This window comes from Cricetulus griseus, chromosome 2, assembly GCF_003668045.3.
Source record: "Cricetulus griseus strain 17A/GY chromosome 2, alternate assembly CriGri-PICRH-1.0, whole genome shotgun sequence".
NCBI classification, from domain to species: domain Eukaryota; kingdom Metazoa; phylum Chordata; class Mammalia; order Rodentia; family Cricetidae; genus Cricetulus; species Cricetulus griseus.
Window position 1 is genome coordinate 424,175,808 of NC_048595.1, and position 15,811 is coordinate 424,191,618.

At 36.2% G+C, this 15,811-nt stretch overlaps 1 protein-coding gene across 1 annotated transcript in view; it reads left to right on the top strand.

The window, feature by feature from the left end:
• LOC100761061 (sperm-associated antigen 16 protein) overlaps positions 1-14,613 on the top strand; it is an 816,909-nt gene extending 802,296 nt beyond the window's left edge. The window contains exon 18 of the mRNA XM_035441020.1: positions 14,363-14,613. Coding sequence (XP_035296911.1) covers positions 14,363-14,538 — 176 coding nt within the window. The 3' untranslated portion in view covers positions 14,539-14,613. The remainder of the gene's footprint in view (positions 1-14,362) is intronic.
• The last annotated feature ends 1,198 nt before the right edge of the window (positions 14,614-15,811 follow it).

Genomic DNA, 15,811 nt, shown 5'->3' on the forward strand with positions numbered 1-15,811 from the left:
CCCTATCCATCCACCACTCCCCAGGCAGGGTAGGGGCCTCAACAGGGGTTCTGCAAAGTCCACCAAATCTTCCTGTGCTGGGCCTGGGCCCTTCCTCATGTGTCCAGGGCCAGAGTGTAACCCTTCACGTGGGATGGGCTCTCAAAGTCCCTTCTTGCACCAGGGAAAAATACTAATCCACTACCAGAGACTCCCTGGAGTGCAGAGGCTTCCTTATTGACATCCATGTTCAGGGTTCTGGATCAGTCTTGTACTGGCCTCCCCGACAGCATCTGAGGTCGATGTGCTCTCCCTTGTTCAGGCCAACTGTTCCTGTGGGTTTCTCTAACCTGGTACAGACCCCTTCTCTCTTTATTCCTCCCTCTCTTCAACTAAATTCCAGATTTCAGCTCAGTGTATATCTGTGGATGTCAGTCTCTGCTTCCATCAGCCACTGGATGAGGGCTCTAGGATGGCATAAAGAGAAGTCATCAATCTCATTTTAGGGGAAGGGCTTTTAGGTTATCCTCTCCACAATTGCCTGGATTGTCAGATCATGTCATCCTCGTAGCTCTCTGGAGATCTCCCTAGTTCCAGATCTCTTCTCAGACCTATAGTGGCTCTCTCTGGTATGGTTCATAAATATTGAGTTGGGGGAAGAATAGAGGAGAGAGCAGGATGAGAGATACCATACCAGATACCATATTTTTAATAACAGTATTTGTAGTAACTTAATTTCTGTATTATAAGCCTCATCAAACTTCCCTCTCCCTCCTTCCTTTCTCCCTCCTGCCTTCTCTTTCTCTTCTTTTCCCCATTCCATTCAGCATCCTTTTCCTTCCACCCCTCCCCTCCTGCTCCCTCCTTGTTTCTGCCCCTCTGCTTCTTCCTTTGCTTCTATCTGTCAGGCAGAGCTGAACAGTGCTGATTTTAAGAATCTGGCCGTTTGAACTATTGTGTGTGGCTCATTTCTTAATATCAGCATTGCTTACAACCTATATTGTGTGCCAATTTGAATATTTCATTATTTTAAATATTATGATATGGCTCATAATTTTAAAAGTTCATATTTTGAATACAGATTAGAATTATATACAAGTGTAAAAGACTTTAAAAATACATTGGGCATTTAAAATCACGCATCCTAAGTCTATAAGTGATAAACATTTTTACATCGTAATTGAAAATGAGCTGTTAACTTCACTTTGGTTTCATTTTTGTTCTGAAGACTTCCTCTTTTTAGAATAACTTTAGGTTCATAACAGAACTAAGAAGATACAGGACTTTGCCCTGAATCTGCCATCCTCACACATGCAGAGCCCCACCCCCAGCCATTAACATTGTCTACCAGACATTACAACTCATGAGCCCATTAGCACATCGTTATCACCCAAAGCCCATAACTTATATTCAGGTTCCCTCAGTGGGTTGCATTTTGTTGGTTCAACAGAATGTGATGACTCTACCATTTTAGTGTCATATTGAGCAGTTTTTTGTTATTGTTTAGGTTTTGTTTGTTTTACTACACTAAAGATTCTCTGTGTTCTACCTATTCATCCTCATTCCAACAGCTACCAGTCACTGTCTCCAAAGTTTTGTCTTTCCCAGCATGTCACATAGTTGTTGGAACCAACTAACCCATAGCTTTTTTTTTTTTTTTTAAGGTTGGCTTCTTTCAATTGGTAACATATGTTTGAGTTTCTCCTATATCTTTTTGTGGCTCTGTAACCCATTACATTTTAGGACTGAAGAATATTTGGTTGTTCTACTCTACCAGAGTTTATTTATTTTATTTACCTTGTCACTTACTGAGGACATATTGGATGCTTCCAGGTTTAGCAATTGTGACTAAAGCTTTTCTAAACATCTTTGATTTAGTTTTTCTCTCTCTCTCTTTCTGTGTGTGTTTGTGTGTGTGTACATGAGTGTGCATGCACACGTGCACATGCATTTACAGCATATACTCTGCTAGATAAATTTCAAGAGATATGATGATAGAATACATATTGTAAAGAGTAGGTTTTACTTATTTACACACGAAACTACAATTGCTGCTGTCCAGAGTAAATGTCCCATTCTGCACTCCTTCCAATGCTGACTGAGAACCTATTCATGCTCTAAATCCTTCCCACTATCTGCTGTTGTCCATATCTTCATTTAGGGCCATCCTTATAAGTGTATAGTAATATCACATTGATACCCTTTTTTGGCATTTCCTGTCTGACACATGACACACAACATGATCTCAAACATTTATTTACATGCTCTGTTTAATGAAGGGCCTGCTAATGTACACAATCCATTTCAATCAGGTCATTTGTTGTTATCTTACTCAAATTTAGATTTATTTCTATTTTCTAGATTAAGCTTTATCATACATACCTTTTTATAGATATTCTCATTCGGGTTGTAGCTCTTTTGCAGAGCAGAAGTTTTTAATTTTAACCAACATATTTTCATACTTAATATTTAATATTTAAGATACCAGCATTTGTCTCTATGTGTTAGCACAATTATTGTAATGAACTATAGATATACCTAGTTCTAGAGACCTCTGAACACCTCTGATGATAATGAAACATTTTAGTTGAATATATAAGAAATGATGATATGATAATAACAATGTTTACCTTATTATATGAGTAATATTTTGAAAATTTTTGAAAGAGGTTCTCACTGTGTAGCTCTCGCTGGCCTACAATTTTCTATGTAGACCAGGCTGGCCTTGAACACACAGAGGTTCATCTGCCATTCCCTCCCAAGTATGGAGTATAATGGTGTGTGCCACCAGGCCAATCAATTTCAATGCTCCTTGTTATTAAACAAGCATGTATAAATGCGGGAAAATTAATGAAATACATTCATCTGCTCATCACTCAGATTCTGTAACCATCAATATCTGGCTAGTTATAGATCACTGAATCCTTCCTCTCACATTTTCATGTTTTTTTCCATTTCTGAAAAAAAAAATCCAAAGAATATATTTTAAAGTCTCATGCCAATTTTAGCAAAATAATGTTGCTTTTTTCCAAGATGACAACTTCACAAAATCAGTGCAATCTTGTTGCATATATTTTGAATGGCCTAGTTTAGAAGTTTTTGCAATTCATTTTTTCCCACCCTACATTCTAGAAAACCACATTAAGATCTTATGAAGGTGTGCAGATTTCCCAATGAAATGTAAACTATGCCAACCATGATAGAATAGCCCTTAAGGAGAGCTTTCTTGAAATTTTGCCTAGGCATACAAGGATTATTAGGATAGTGTTACAGAAATATAACTATGCTGTATGCTTCTAATTGCAAAGATAATGGCTTTTTTCACTGAATTTAATAACGAAAAGTATGTAACTTGCTAGGATCATATTTCTCTGGGCCTGCTATATAAGTGCCCAGTTGAGTTAATAAGCATTCATATGTAGATAATGCAGAAAAGGCTGAGTTTATGGAATAGTTTCCTTGTTTGCCCTTAGATTGACACTAACATGATATTCAAGCTCTTTTTGTTCCTCTGCTACTTTAATCCCCCTTTTTGCACCTGTCACCCCATAATTTCATTAAGACACCCCAAATATTATTCCCATCTAGTGAAACAATTATGCTGATCCTTGACAAGTTTCCATGCAGTATGTTTGTACAGCAGACTTTTAAGATAGAGGAGGCTGGAATGAGAGAAATCACTAAGAAAACAGTAGCAAAATCATTATTTTAAATGCCTCAAACACAGCCATTTTCTGATAGAAAAACTGACTTTGAATTGCACATCTGAAATGATTATCTAAAGTTAATTTGATTAACTTCAATTGTTGATTCTTCTTAAAACTGTAGCATTTTTTAAAATTCATTTTGATAGTCTTTTATATGATAGACACTCAACCACACCCTTCTACCTGTCAGCTATCATAATTGACCAAAGATAAACATGTAACTGAAGTAAAATATTAGGAACATGTATCAATATGAATCTTCTTATAAATAGAGGTACTCTTTCATGGGCTTTGAATTTGGGAAGCTATGAGTCTGTCCTGTCAGGATGAACACATAGAGAAAGCCTGACTAAAAGTCAGTTCAACCTATAGCAAAACTGAGAAACAAAGAGAGTGGGCTCACTTATGGTGGTATTCTAACCACCGATGCTCAATTAACATATTTTAAACCATTGGCTTCTTTGCTATGTTGGGTAGATTTTCTTTCATCTGCATCTGGAAAAGTCCTAATATTTCTACTACTTGTAGAAATAGTAGTCAAACTACTTTCTCTATGAGCAGAAGTGTTAACTTTATCAAGTTTCCTCTTCATGCACAAAACTAAATCCTGTCTGCCTCATTACTTAACCCAAGTACTCACCTGTGTCTCCATTCTAAAATGGTCAGTTGACTTTTAGCAAAAGCTCCTTGACCCATGCGGTATGGCAGATTATGGGACCAAGAATGAGAGGGTGTAATGAAGAAACCCTGAATGAAAATACAGTATCTCCACGTTTCTTTAAAGTTTGTAAGAGGTGCATAGACAGACAAAAATCCGACAGTGCCAAAGACAGATTCACAGAACTAGGAGTAAAGATGTATTCATTTCTCACATCATGTAACAATCAAATTAGCTCAACTTTCTGTCATAGTTTTCAATTTCCTTCAGTCTGTTGGAAAGAGAAGACACTAGCTCTATAATCTTGAAAGTATTGCATCACATCCCTATGACTCAGTACCTTTGTCTGTGATGCAAAAAAGATGCTCTTATCAGGTATGACTATAGGATAACACATAATACCAAAGCGTCCTCGTCTCCTTCCTGTGGCTGTGATAAAATGCCCTGACATAAAGCAAATCAGGAACAAACGGTTCTTTCACCTCACAGTTTCAGGTTACAGTCATAGCCTGGACATCCAGGTGGCAGGAACTTGAAGCAGCTGGTCAACACATCCACACTCAAGGGCAAAGAGAAGACAAGTGCACACTTGCCTATTCTCAGATCACTTTATCTACCCTTATACCATTCATAACCCAAACCTAGGAAATAGTGTCTGCCACACTTCGATTGGGTCTTCCCACATCAGCTAACATGATCAATGAATTCCCCACAAGCTAACCTAATCTAGAAAATCCTCAGGGAGACTCTCTTCCCATGAGACTATAAAATTTTCTGGGACACATAGATAACAGGGGTAAACTAGTGGCTTCATCTTTCTCTTACTAACTACTTCAAGCCATTTCGAAGGTGAATATACATTAAACAGTAAAGTCATGCTTCTTTCCTGGGTAAGGAATTGTGGAAGATTTGGAATTCAAGACCGACCTTTCATAAGGTTGAACTCTTGTCCTTAAATTTAATATGTCATAATCAATAAATTATACTCTATTTAAACTAAATAATTTGGCCACTCCTAATTTATATAGAAGTGTTATGCTTGTTTTCCCACTTGGGAACTCAGGTTGGCTGTATTTTGTCATGTATTTCCTCTTTGTTATTAAGGTGGTAATATTGTGTTCATGTAACCCCTTTCACCCCTTTCCATTGTTACTCTCAATGGAAAAGGACAAAGTTCTAAAAATAAGGATGTGATTATTAACAATTCACCACTCAACATTAAGTATCAGGAGTTGACAGTGTCCTTTTTTCACAGACAAACTGCCATATTCATAATGGGGGATTCATTTATGGCAAAGTTGGTTCTGACACAAGTTTGAACATTGTCAAAATATTAGAACTTTAACTTTTAGAGTCTTAAAATGTAGTAATTGTTATAGTCTAAATAATGAAAAACTGAGACTATTAAAAAGTGATTTTATTGCTTCATACAGTAAAATTAATTAAACTTTTAATTAAAAGACTGGTATCAATAGAAGCCTTTGGATTCTTTCCCTCTTCAGGAACAACGGGGAAGAACCTATCACAGTCTTCTGTGCTTTGCCCCAGTTTATCTGACTCTCAGAAACGAACTAAAACTCAAGTTCCCTCTGACATCAGCAGACACCTTTCTCAAGTGTTTGCAAGGCTCCAGGTACATGGGGTCCCCAAATAAATAGTATCACAACACTGATCACCGGCACAGGGAATGACCATGTTAGAAAACCAGTCTACAAGGATTTCTTACTGAGAGCAGGTGGCTGTTGACAGTCTAAATACATTCATAATTAGTTAAACATTTTTAGGACTTTAGGTGTACCTCACAAGGGATTTCAGTAATGTTCAAAAGACAACTCGTAGAAAAAGCACCTGTTCAGGAATTTCTTCATAACAGGGGGAACATATTTTGAAAACAACACACTATAGGAAATATTAATTATTTTTTAAATTTACCTGCTACATTTTTACAAATTTTGGGAGCATCAATGAACTGTCCCTAAGATAGATATGGATTCCTTGTGAAAGACCAAAGTTAGTTTATCTATTTACTTCATTACTTCTTGTGAAAAACTTATAAAACCTACAGAAGGGGCTAATATTTGGCTATTTAATAGTAGTTCTTAAAAAAAAACAAAGTTAAGCAATTGTTTTATCTTCAACATCCCATCTGATTGTATAATTTAAATGCATTGTTTGTACTAAGTAAGGCAAACATCTCTTTTGGTCTGAAATCACACAGTAAGACAATGAGACTTAACCTGCCATAACTACTATTAATTTTATGACATGAACCATCAAGAGAATTTTTAAAATAATTGTTTACATTTGCACACATGTTTACATTACAACATCAAATGGTATCCAATCAAGCAGTATTCCATCAAAACCAAAAGTTAGCCCTCTTTAGCAAGAATATGCACAGTACAAAAAAGCTGGGAAAGTTTATTAATTGTTACTATCACTTAGCCAAGTTAATTCTTAATATTTGTATAGAAGTATTATATTGATTGGCAACAGGATGAAAAATAAACTAAATTGCATTTCATATCTCCTTCAACGGTGTTTTTGAAATTCTGAGTAATGACCCAGGTAGAGCCATTAATGCAAATCCTCAAAACTTAAGTAGTTTCTTGATACTTTTCATTTTGAGGCATCTTTTAAGGAAACAACAGATGCCTCTCCACATGCATTGAAAAAATCAATATAGTTAATCAATAACACTCTCCACAGGTAATAAATGCTGAGAAGCATTTCTGCCTATCTGTATTGATCGAGAGAATTGCTTCAAATTGGTTCTGATGTGTATAAAAATCATTTCCTTATTGATCAAACCTGTCTTCCCCTCTCTGATATGTTATTTCATATTGGGCACACAATTGTTTTAGTTTCCATTCTTGTACTTGTGATAAATAAATTTCCTGTGATCTGTGTATGAGATTAATTTGAATGAAATAGAAAATGAGTATTTTTGTATCTTTGGGGAAATACATTGCTCAAAGTTCAACCAAAGGCACGAATAATCATGAGAAATTATTGTAATAATTCTAATGAGAAATGGAATGATGGATTTCATTCACATTTTCATTATTTGTGATAAGTTTGAAAATCAACTTCTATAACATTATCTGTTATAATTCTTGTAACAAAATTCTGTTCCTGCAACTACATGCATCAAATCTATAATGACACCTCCAGTGATAAAATAATAAAAATTCATAGTTTTAGTCAAAGTTTGATTTGGGATGTTCTTATCAAACTGTAGTTCTATAATGTGTCCAAACTATTAAGAGGCTGTATAGATTCTTGGCTAATAATGTGTGTAAATGTATAGATTCTAAATAGTAAGAAAAATGTCTTCAAAATTAATTTTCTGAACAAAGATTTTTGATGTTTCAATAGATACAGAATTTAATAAACCTCATTACAAGGGGTCCATGTAATAGTTGCCCTAATAGTACCTGATCACTGGTACTCACAGGAGGACATTTTATTGATCAATTAAAGACTTTTCCAATGTAGCTTAGCCCCTAATGAGCACATTACCAACTATGTGAGTTTTTCTTCAAACAACAACAACAACAAAATCAAAGATCTCTGACAATGTGATTTTGGGAATTTCATAACTAACATCACCTACTTTCCTTCCTTTGGTGTTCCATTACAAAATGACCTGGGTACACTATCATGGGAAAGCTAGTATTCAAACACTTTCTTAAAACATATCTTGATTACAATGTTTTCTTCATGTCAGTGACTTTTTCTTTGCATCCATGGAACATAAATTTTCATATTGACATCTGTGGTCCAGTTTACTTTGTCAATTTAGAAAAAAAATTATTGTTAACTGAAGAGATATTTCAAGTAAAAACAAACCAAGTTGAAATCACTCCACTGTTCTTCTTGGGAACAATTTGCATATAGACATACCTTCACTGTATTAAAAATATAAAAGCTACTTACCACACTCATTCTTTGGGAAAAGCTGAGGGTATGTTTGTTGCAGGTAGACACATCAGAATGTGGATACATTCTTAATTGTTTTGCCTAGAGCAAAAACCAAAATGTTAATTCTTGTATAGCATGTGAATATTGAATACTTACCCAAAGTTGTGGAAATGGCTTTTCTGATCACCAAAGGGTTTGTTGATTCCTGGAAATGTTGGATGGTTTTCAGGATTTCAAAGAACAAAGACAACTCTCCTAAATCCTATGTTTAATCCCAGAAAGCTAGTTGTACTATTATATCCTTGGGAGTTCATAAATGCTATCAAAGCACTTAAAAAGATTACTTATACTCAACTCAAAATTTATTTTAAAGCATTTCCTAGGAATACACCTAGGTCCAGCTGGAAACTGGGGCTGCATGCACAAGGATATTTACTCTGTATCAGGATGAAATTTAGTAAGGGAAGGTTAATCACAGTGGGGAGATGACATTGAGCCAATCAATAAAAATTCATCCAGAGGTATTAAAGCATGACACAGAGGATAAGAGCAGGAACCTTGGAGTCACAGAGATCCCAAATATGGATTCTACTAGTCATATACTGTGTGGTCTTGGAGAATCTAATCTCTCTAAACCTCAATTTCTTCCTCCACAAAGCAAGGTATGTTCCAGTACTGTCCAACAGAAAGTTACTTGTAAATATATTGTGGTCATATATTCCAAAAGGTGAAATTAAAAATCTTTTAATATATTGTACATATTTCAATATCAGTCAGTCTATTTTATTAAATATCATAGATTTGAAACAAGATTATTTTAATATGTGATTAACATAAAGTTATTCATGAAGTATATGGCATTGTTTATTCATAGGAAATCTTTGAAATCAGGTGAGCATTGTGCAAACATAATGCACTCCAGTTCTGCTAGCTGAATTTCAAATGCTCAAAAGCTGTCATAGCTGTTATGATTCATAGCACAGGTATATGCCTACTCTATAGGGTTGTTGTGATGGTAAAGTGAGATAATACATTTAGAGGACTTAGGACAGTGCTTAGAAAACAATGAGCCCTAAAACTGGTAATTGTGACAACTTTAATTATCACCCACTGAGAGTATTGATCACCACACTCTTATTGTTAAGTTGGGGAAATGCACAGGTATTTCACATGGCACTGGTCCCTGAGTAAATACAAAGCTAAGAATTTAGAACATATACATGGCTGAACAAATCTTTCGGGGTCTTGTTGCCACGTGAAAAGTATGAATAAAATGATGCACATATTCCCAGGAGGAGAGGCTTCTAAGGATATGTGTACCAAATGATTGAAGAAAATAATTTGAACTGTGATTTATGGATAGCCCAGCTTCTGTCAGGAATATATAGCCAGGGACTGTACAGACAGCTAAGGAAAATATCCTGCAAGAGACATTAATAAAAGAAAGAGTTCAAAGGTGGTAAGGCTATACTTGAGTGTGTAATGTGGGTTTAAATTAACTGTGGAGATATTAAAAAGCACACCAAGATGCTTGGCATTCTGTGTTGTCAAAATAGAAATAGTTACCTGTAAATGAAGAAATGTGTGTGTGTGTGTGTGTGTGTGTGTGTGTGTGTAATGTGGAACTCAATTAATGCGGACCACAATGGAGTCAGAACTAGTTTGAAAAACAGGTGGTTTATTAGGAAGTACTCATGCTACGGAGCCAGTCCTGTCCAACTAGGAGGGAGAGGGAACAGAGAGAGCCACATGCCTGTGTCCCTCATATTTAAAGCCTTGCTCCATCACTCTGACCATGCCCAAGTGGGTGTGGTCAGCATTTCCTTCTTCGAGTGCACGGGCACATGCGGGCGCGTGCGTGCGTGCGTGCGTGCGTGCGTGCGTGCGTGCGTGCGTGCGTGCGTGCGTGTGTGTGTGTGTGTGACTTTTAGCTTGAGTTTCCCTGAGTCTCATTCCTCATTTGTCCTGAGGAAAGGCTATCTGCATCATAGGGTTGAGTGAAGAACACAAGATGTAAAGTGTAGTAGGACTCCACTCTTTCTGTTCCTTATTTTCTAGAGGCATAAGTGCAAAACAGAACCCTTGTTTGTTATAAGAAATACACACAAATATTCCAAATTTTTGGACTAATATAGCAAGCTATATCTTCAGATAAGCATTCTTAAGTACTAATTATATCACATTTCATGAGTGTTAAAAATATCAGGGTAATAGCCCGCATGGAGTGCTACTGACTTTGGGGAAGATTTGTCAGGGTGAGAAAGGGACTTAAGAATTGAAAAGCTTAAGATAACTCCTGACATCCTTAGAGGTATGCTCTTGGAACCAAACTTTATTTCTACATGCATAGATATCAAAAGCACATTATAAATTCTTTAGTTTGAAGAATTGCCAGTATTTTTTCCAGCCTACTTGAATCTTAATAAAAGCATTCACTAATATGAAAAGTGTCACGGGATATTTGTATACAGTTTTTTAAGTGCCAATATTTTATCTGTGGGTTTTGTTGACATGAATGAATAGTTCAATAGTTGGTAGTTTATACTACATGATGATGTCACTCTATAGGTTGGCTACTCCTATCACCTTTGCAATAGAGTCTGTTGAAAATGATGCCCAAGTTACTATGTTCATATATTTGGTTTTTTATGACAAAGCCAACTGAGACTGCTTTATTTAAGGGGGTATGAGTGGAATTTTTTCTCCAAAAATTTGCTTGTTACAACAACATAAACAAGTTTTGTTTTTTTTAAAGAAATTTATACATTTACTTGAAACAAATTTTCATGACATACACAAGTGTATGAAAATCAGTTATCTCATTTGGTAGCAGAGATTGGAAGGAACTTAATTCAAAACCAATGCATAGTCATCATTAAATCAAAATGGAATTATCCGCATTGATAAAAGAAATGTTAATTATGGTTTTGGTGACACAGAAATGAAAGGCACTCATAATCTCTCAGGGTTGATATACACTGAGTTATTTATATTAAATACAACTATTCCAAATTCCCCAAATTATGCTTTCTTACATGATGAGAAATTTGAGCAGCCTAATATCCTGAATGTAACAGATAAAAGAAATGTTGTATTTTATTCAATGGGTGCTTAACTATACAATGCTTTATTTTAAAATTTCTGTATGCATATATGTATATATTGTATGTGTTTCTTCGGTTGTGAAAGAAGAAAGGGAACATGAAATGGGAAGAAAGGTCTTGAGGGACTGTGAAGAGATGATGGTAGAATTCATGGGACATGAAAGCAAAAGGAGCCCTTAGGCAGAAGGAAAGGACCAGATAGGCCAGCAAAGTGGGGCAATGGGACAAGGAATTGGGGAGAATAATAAGAATTACATAAAATGACATATCTGTGAAAATGTCATAATGAAAACCATTACTTTGCATGCTAACTCAAGACCTAGTTTTTTTTTTAAAAAAAAAAACACCTAACACTGTGGATGTACCTTGGATATTTTTTTATTTTTTAATCAACATTGGTAAACTAGACTACATACTTTTTGTTATATTTTATATGCAATTTTTAGAGTACATGCATTCATAATTTAATTGATTGATCTTATTTGCTATTTATTCCAGATACAATGCAATTAAAAGCAGAAATGAGTATAATTCATTATCTGTTTTCATCCTTTCACATTTATTTACCCTTTTTTAATTTTGAGATTATGATTACAACATTTCTCCCTTCCCTTTCTCCCCTGCCCGAGAACCTCCCATATGTTCCTGCTTGCTCTCATTCAAATGCATGGCCTCTCCTTTCACTCATTGTTATTGCATGCATATATGTATATGCATATACATATATATTCTCTAAAAAGATCTGCTCAGGCTGTATAATCTTATTTCTGTGATGTTTTTAGGGCTGACCATTTGGTATTGCATAGCCACTTAATGTGCTCTTAAGATAATCTCCCCCGCTCTCAAGATCCCTTAGTTGTCTGTGGCTATTTGTGGGGGGTTGATGCTTCTCATATCTTAGAGAAGTAAATCAATTTTAACAGGAGTAATGTTACTCCGAGTTTCACATAAATTCTAGTGGCATTATTTCATATTATATTCTTATATTATTATTCCATTGTCCAGGTCATAATATAGATATTCTTAAAACCTGTTGACTTGTGTGGAGTTTTCATATGTACCATGGCACACAGATGGAGGTCAGAGAATGACCCCCCAGCAGTGTGTTCTAGTTTTACAACTTTATTTATAGGACACAGTCATTATACATACATATATATGGAATTTTTAAATAATTTCCTACATTTAGTATGTTGTGAAAGTAGAAAGGGAGAATAAGAAGTATTAGCATATAACTCTGCTAAATCATTGTGTAAAACTATTTGAATTTTGTACAACTTTCAGAAATTACCTAAATCCCTCTTAATATTCCTAAATGTGATTTTTATAGATTTGACCACAACAAAAAATAGTGGTTTCAAGCTAAATCCTTCTCCTTTCAGCTTTCGTTCTCCATGGGTCCAAAGATTTTAAAATCCAGTACTCCTTCATGGCTATTGTATAAAAACTGCAAGGAAAAAATCTTCTGAGTTTCACAGAAGTCACAAGCAGCAGTGGCGTCTAGAGTGAGACTGGAAAAGAGGTCCATGTGTAATGCCTCTGTCAGCAAAGACTTTAGGAGAAGAGGGTTTATAATAAATATTCACATCTGCTGCTTTGGACACTCTAATCCATCCTAAGGGTGTTTGCTGTGTCAGGTTTTGTTCTAGATGAAGAAGCTCAGTAGTTATAAAGGTTTGTAAATAGGCCATATTTATCATGCTTTACTTTCCTCTTAAAATTGCTCTCTGTTTCAGAGGCAGCAATGACTATTTGAGGGTGATATGTGATCAGATATTTCACCATGCTTCTCATGGTGGCAGCACTGTTGAATCCTTACTCTGAAATGGACAACTCCCTTTCAGGATGTATCACCTACTAAAATTCTGTCTAGATGCATGAGTAATACAGTATTGCCTGGATGTGGAATCATGATGTTTATAAGTCTGGGCTGTGGTTTTGATGTGTTTGTGCTCAAATGTTAGCTTCTTCCATACGTGAGTAACAACATTTTTTGTCTTCCCAAGCCTCTTTCTTCATCAGTGTGATGGAATCCCTGCTATTTCTTCTATGCTTGGGTCCTTGTAACAACTGTACAGAATGATTCCTATCTAGTACTCAGTGTGGTATCAGCATGTTGAAAGAGTTGAATAGGTTTTGAATACTGTTGTTGGGATGATAACATGACTTCTAAGTATGATTAGATAACCCAATGGTTAATACTTGTGTCCTAAGCTCAAGTGAGCATATTCCATTAACTTTACTTGCCTCCAAAGGCCTGGATAGTTTCCTACTGGGATTTATCAACAAAATTACTAATTAAAATTAGATTGACTTAATTCTTTGTTACTCACTAAAAAATGTCATAAAAATTTGAAAGACTTCCCATGCTATATTTGGGTTACCTGATATATGTTAATTTGCAAGAACTTTGAAATTTAATTTAAAATAAACATCATGTCTGAGGTAGAGATACTAATTTTTCACTTCAACTCCAAAAAGTATCAAACTATAAATATCCCTACTGTTATAGTTTTACACATAACTTCAGCAGGATTGTAATAAAAATATGTAAAGCAAGTAAATACATTTTAAATTTTCTAGAATAAATATCTAAATATGTATTTATAAAATGCATGTGTTCTATATCCCATTTAGGTAACTATTGCTTCAAAATATTTTAATATGCTCACTTGATAATAAAGTTGCCCTCTTCAGTTACTCTCAATCTCATTTCAAAATGATCTGCCAATCACAAATATAAGAAGAATGATGGGGGCATTGAATGACTTCTGAATGTTAAGCAAATAGAGTTACAGGCTTTTATTCTAACTGTATCTTAATTATGGCTCAAATTATTTTTATAGATAGGACTTAGTTCATACTTAATGAGAGTCTAACATAAAAATGAGTCTGTTGAATCACAGTCAAAACAAGATAAAATATTGCATCGTTTACATACTGAGACTGCTTGAGCTAAATCTATCTCCCTCTGTCTCCCTGTTTTGCAGGTCGAGTTTTAGCTCAGGCGAGCGCCAACGGGGTAATCCATTTGCTGGATCTTAAATCTGGGCAAATTCACAAACTGGTGGGCCACGAGAGTGAAGTGCACACTGTGGTGTTTTCCCACGATGGGAACAACCTGTACTCTGGAGGTTCTGACGGCACCATTCGATTGTGGTTCTGATCCGCAAGAGCACACCCTGCTGCAGAGGGCATTCCCTCGAGGCTTAAAAATGTTTCACATAGTCCGCTCCCAACCCAGCAAGTACCTGGTTAAAACAAACAATAAAGAGCATGTTTGTTCTGAAACAGGCTTTGGGAGAGTATTATATGGTCCAAACTGTTACAAATAAAAAATTTAACTTTTTCCTCATTTATCTGTCTGGTTTTTCCCCTCATTCTCTCTCTCTCTTTCTCATTTGGTTATGAATTTAGAGACAGGGCATCTTTGCTAGGAGGTTGGAAGAAACAGCTTTACAATGACGCCTAATGACAGAGTAGATGAATTACAAGACATTGATTTTTACCGTTAGAGAACAAACTGCAGGAAAACGCGGCTACTTTTTTCTTTTTTTTTAAAATCAAACCCGAGCTGCAGAAGACCCAAAGTTGAATTATGTTTAGCACAAGGAAAATCCTTCTATAACCAGAGGGTCAATAGAGTCGGCAAGCATACGTTTTCACAGATTCTTTGACAATGAGTGTGCTTTATCTATTAGTAATAACGAAGGACTGCAGATGGCTTAAATCTAAATGCAAGTCCCCGGAACTTTCATCTCTGCAGCCCATCCAAGAATGCATTAGGCGAAATTACATCTTTCTAATTTTTTATTGCGATTTAAATGCAAATAAGTGTCTCGCACGCAGAATGCCCCCCTCCTCCCCATTCTGGCATCCGCTGTATCAAGTGACTGCTTAGACAACACTCCAGCCTGGTCCGCGGAAGCAGCTGGGGGTTTCAACCAAGCTGGGCTCAGAAGCCAGTTGTTGGCGCTGTCCGTGGTGCTGAGGAATTCCCGGCTGCCGGCAGGATGAGCTCCGAATCAGCAGTCTGCAAACTGCTCCCAGCGATGCCAAACCCCAGCTAAAGTTGCGCCTTTGCTTCACGTCCACAGTTAGAATCTTCTGGTGTCTGAGGAGAGATTCAGTCAACATACTGTGGACGATGCTGATGGTTCTGCCGGTGGAGTGGGCTTTAAGCTTCAGTATGCTGTTTCTGTTTGTGATCCTCAGAGCCTAGCCAAGTCACCTCTACTGCCGTAGCAAACACTGTGTAAGTGAACCCATGTGTGGAGGAGGCGTAAGCAGCCAGGAAATTTCATAGAAGGATCTAAGAAAATGCTAAAAATAAGTTCAACATGATTCTGCTACCGGGGTCCGGATTTCCACAGGACCAGCATTGCTTCTTGCTTTGAATTCTGAAGACAGGTCCAAAGCATATTTCTTATGTGTGTCTG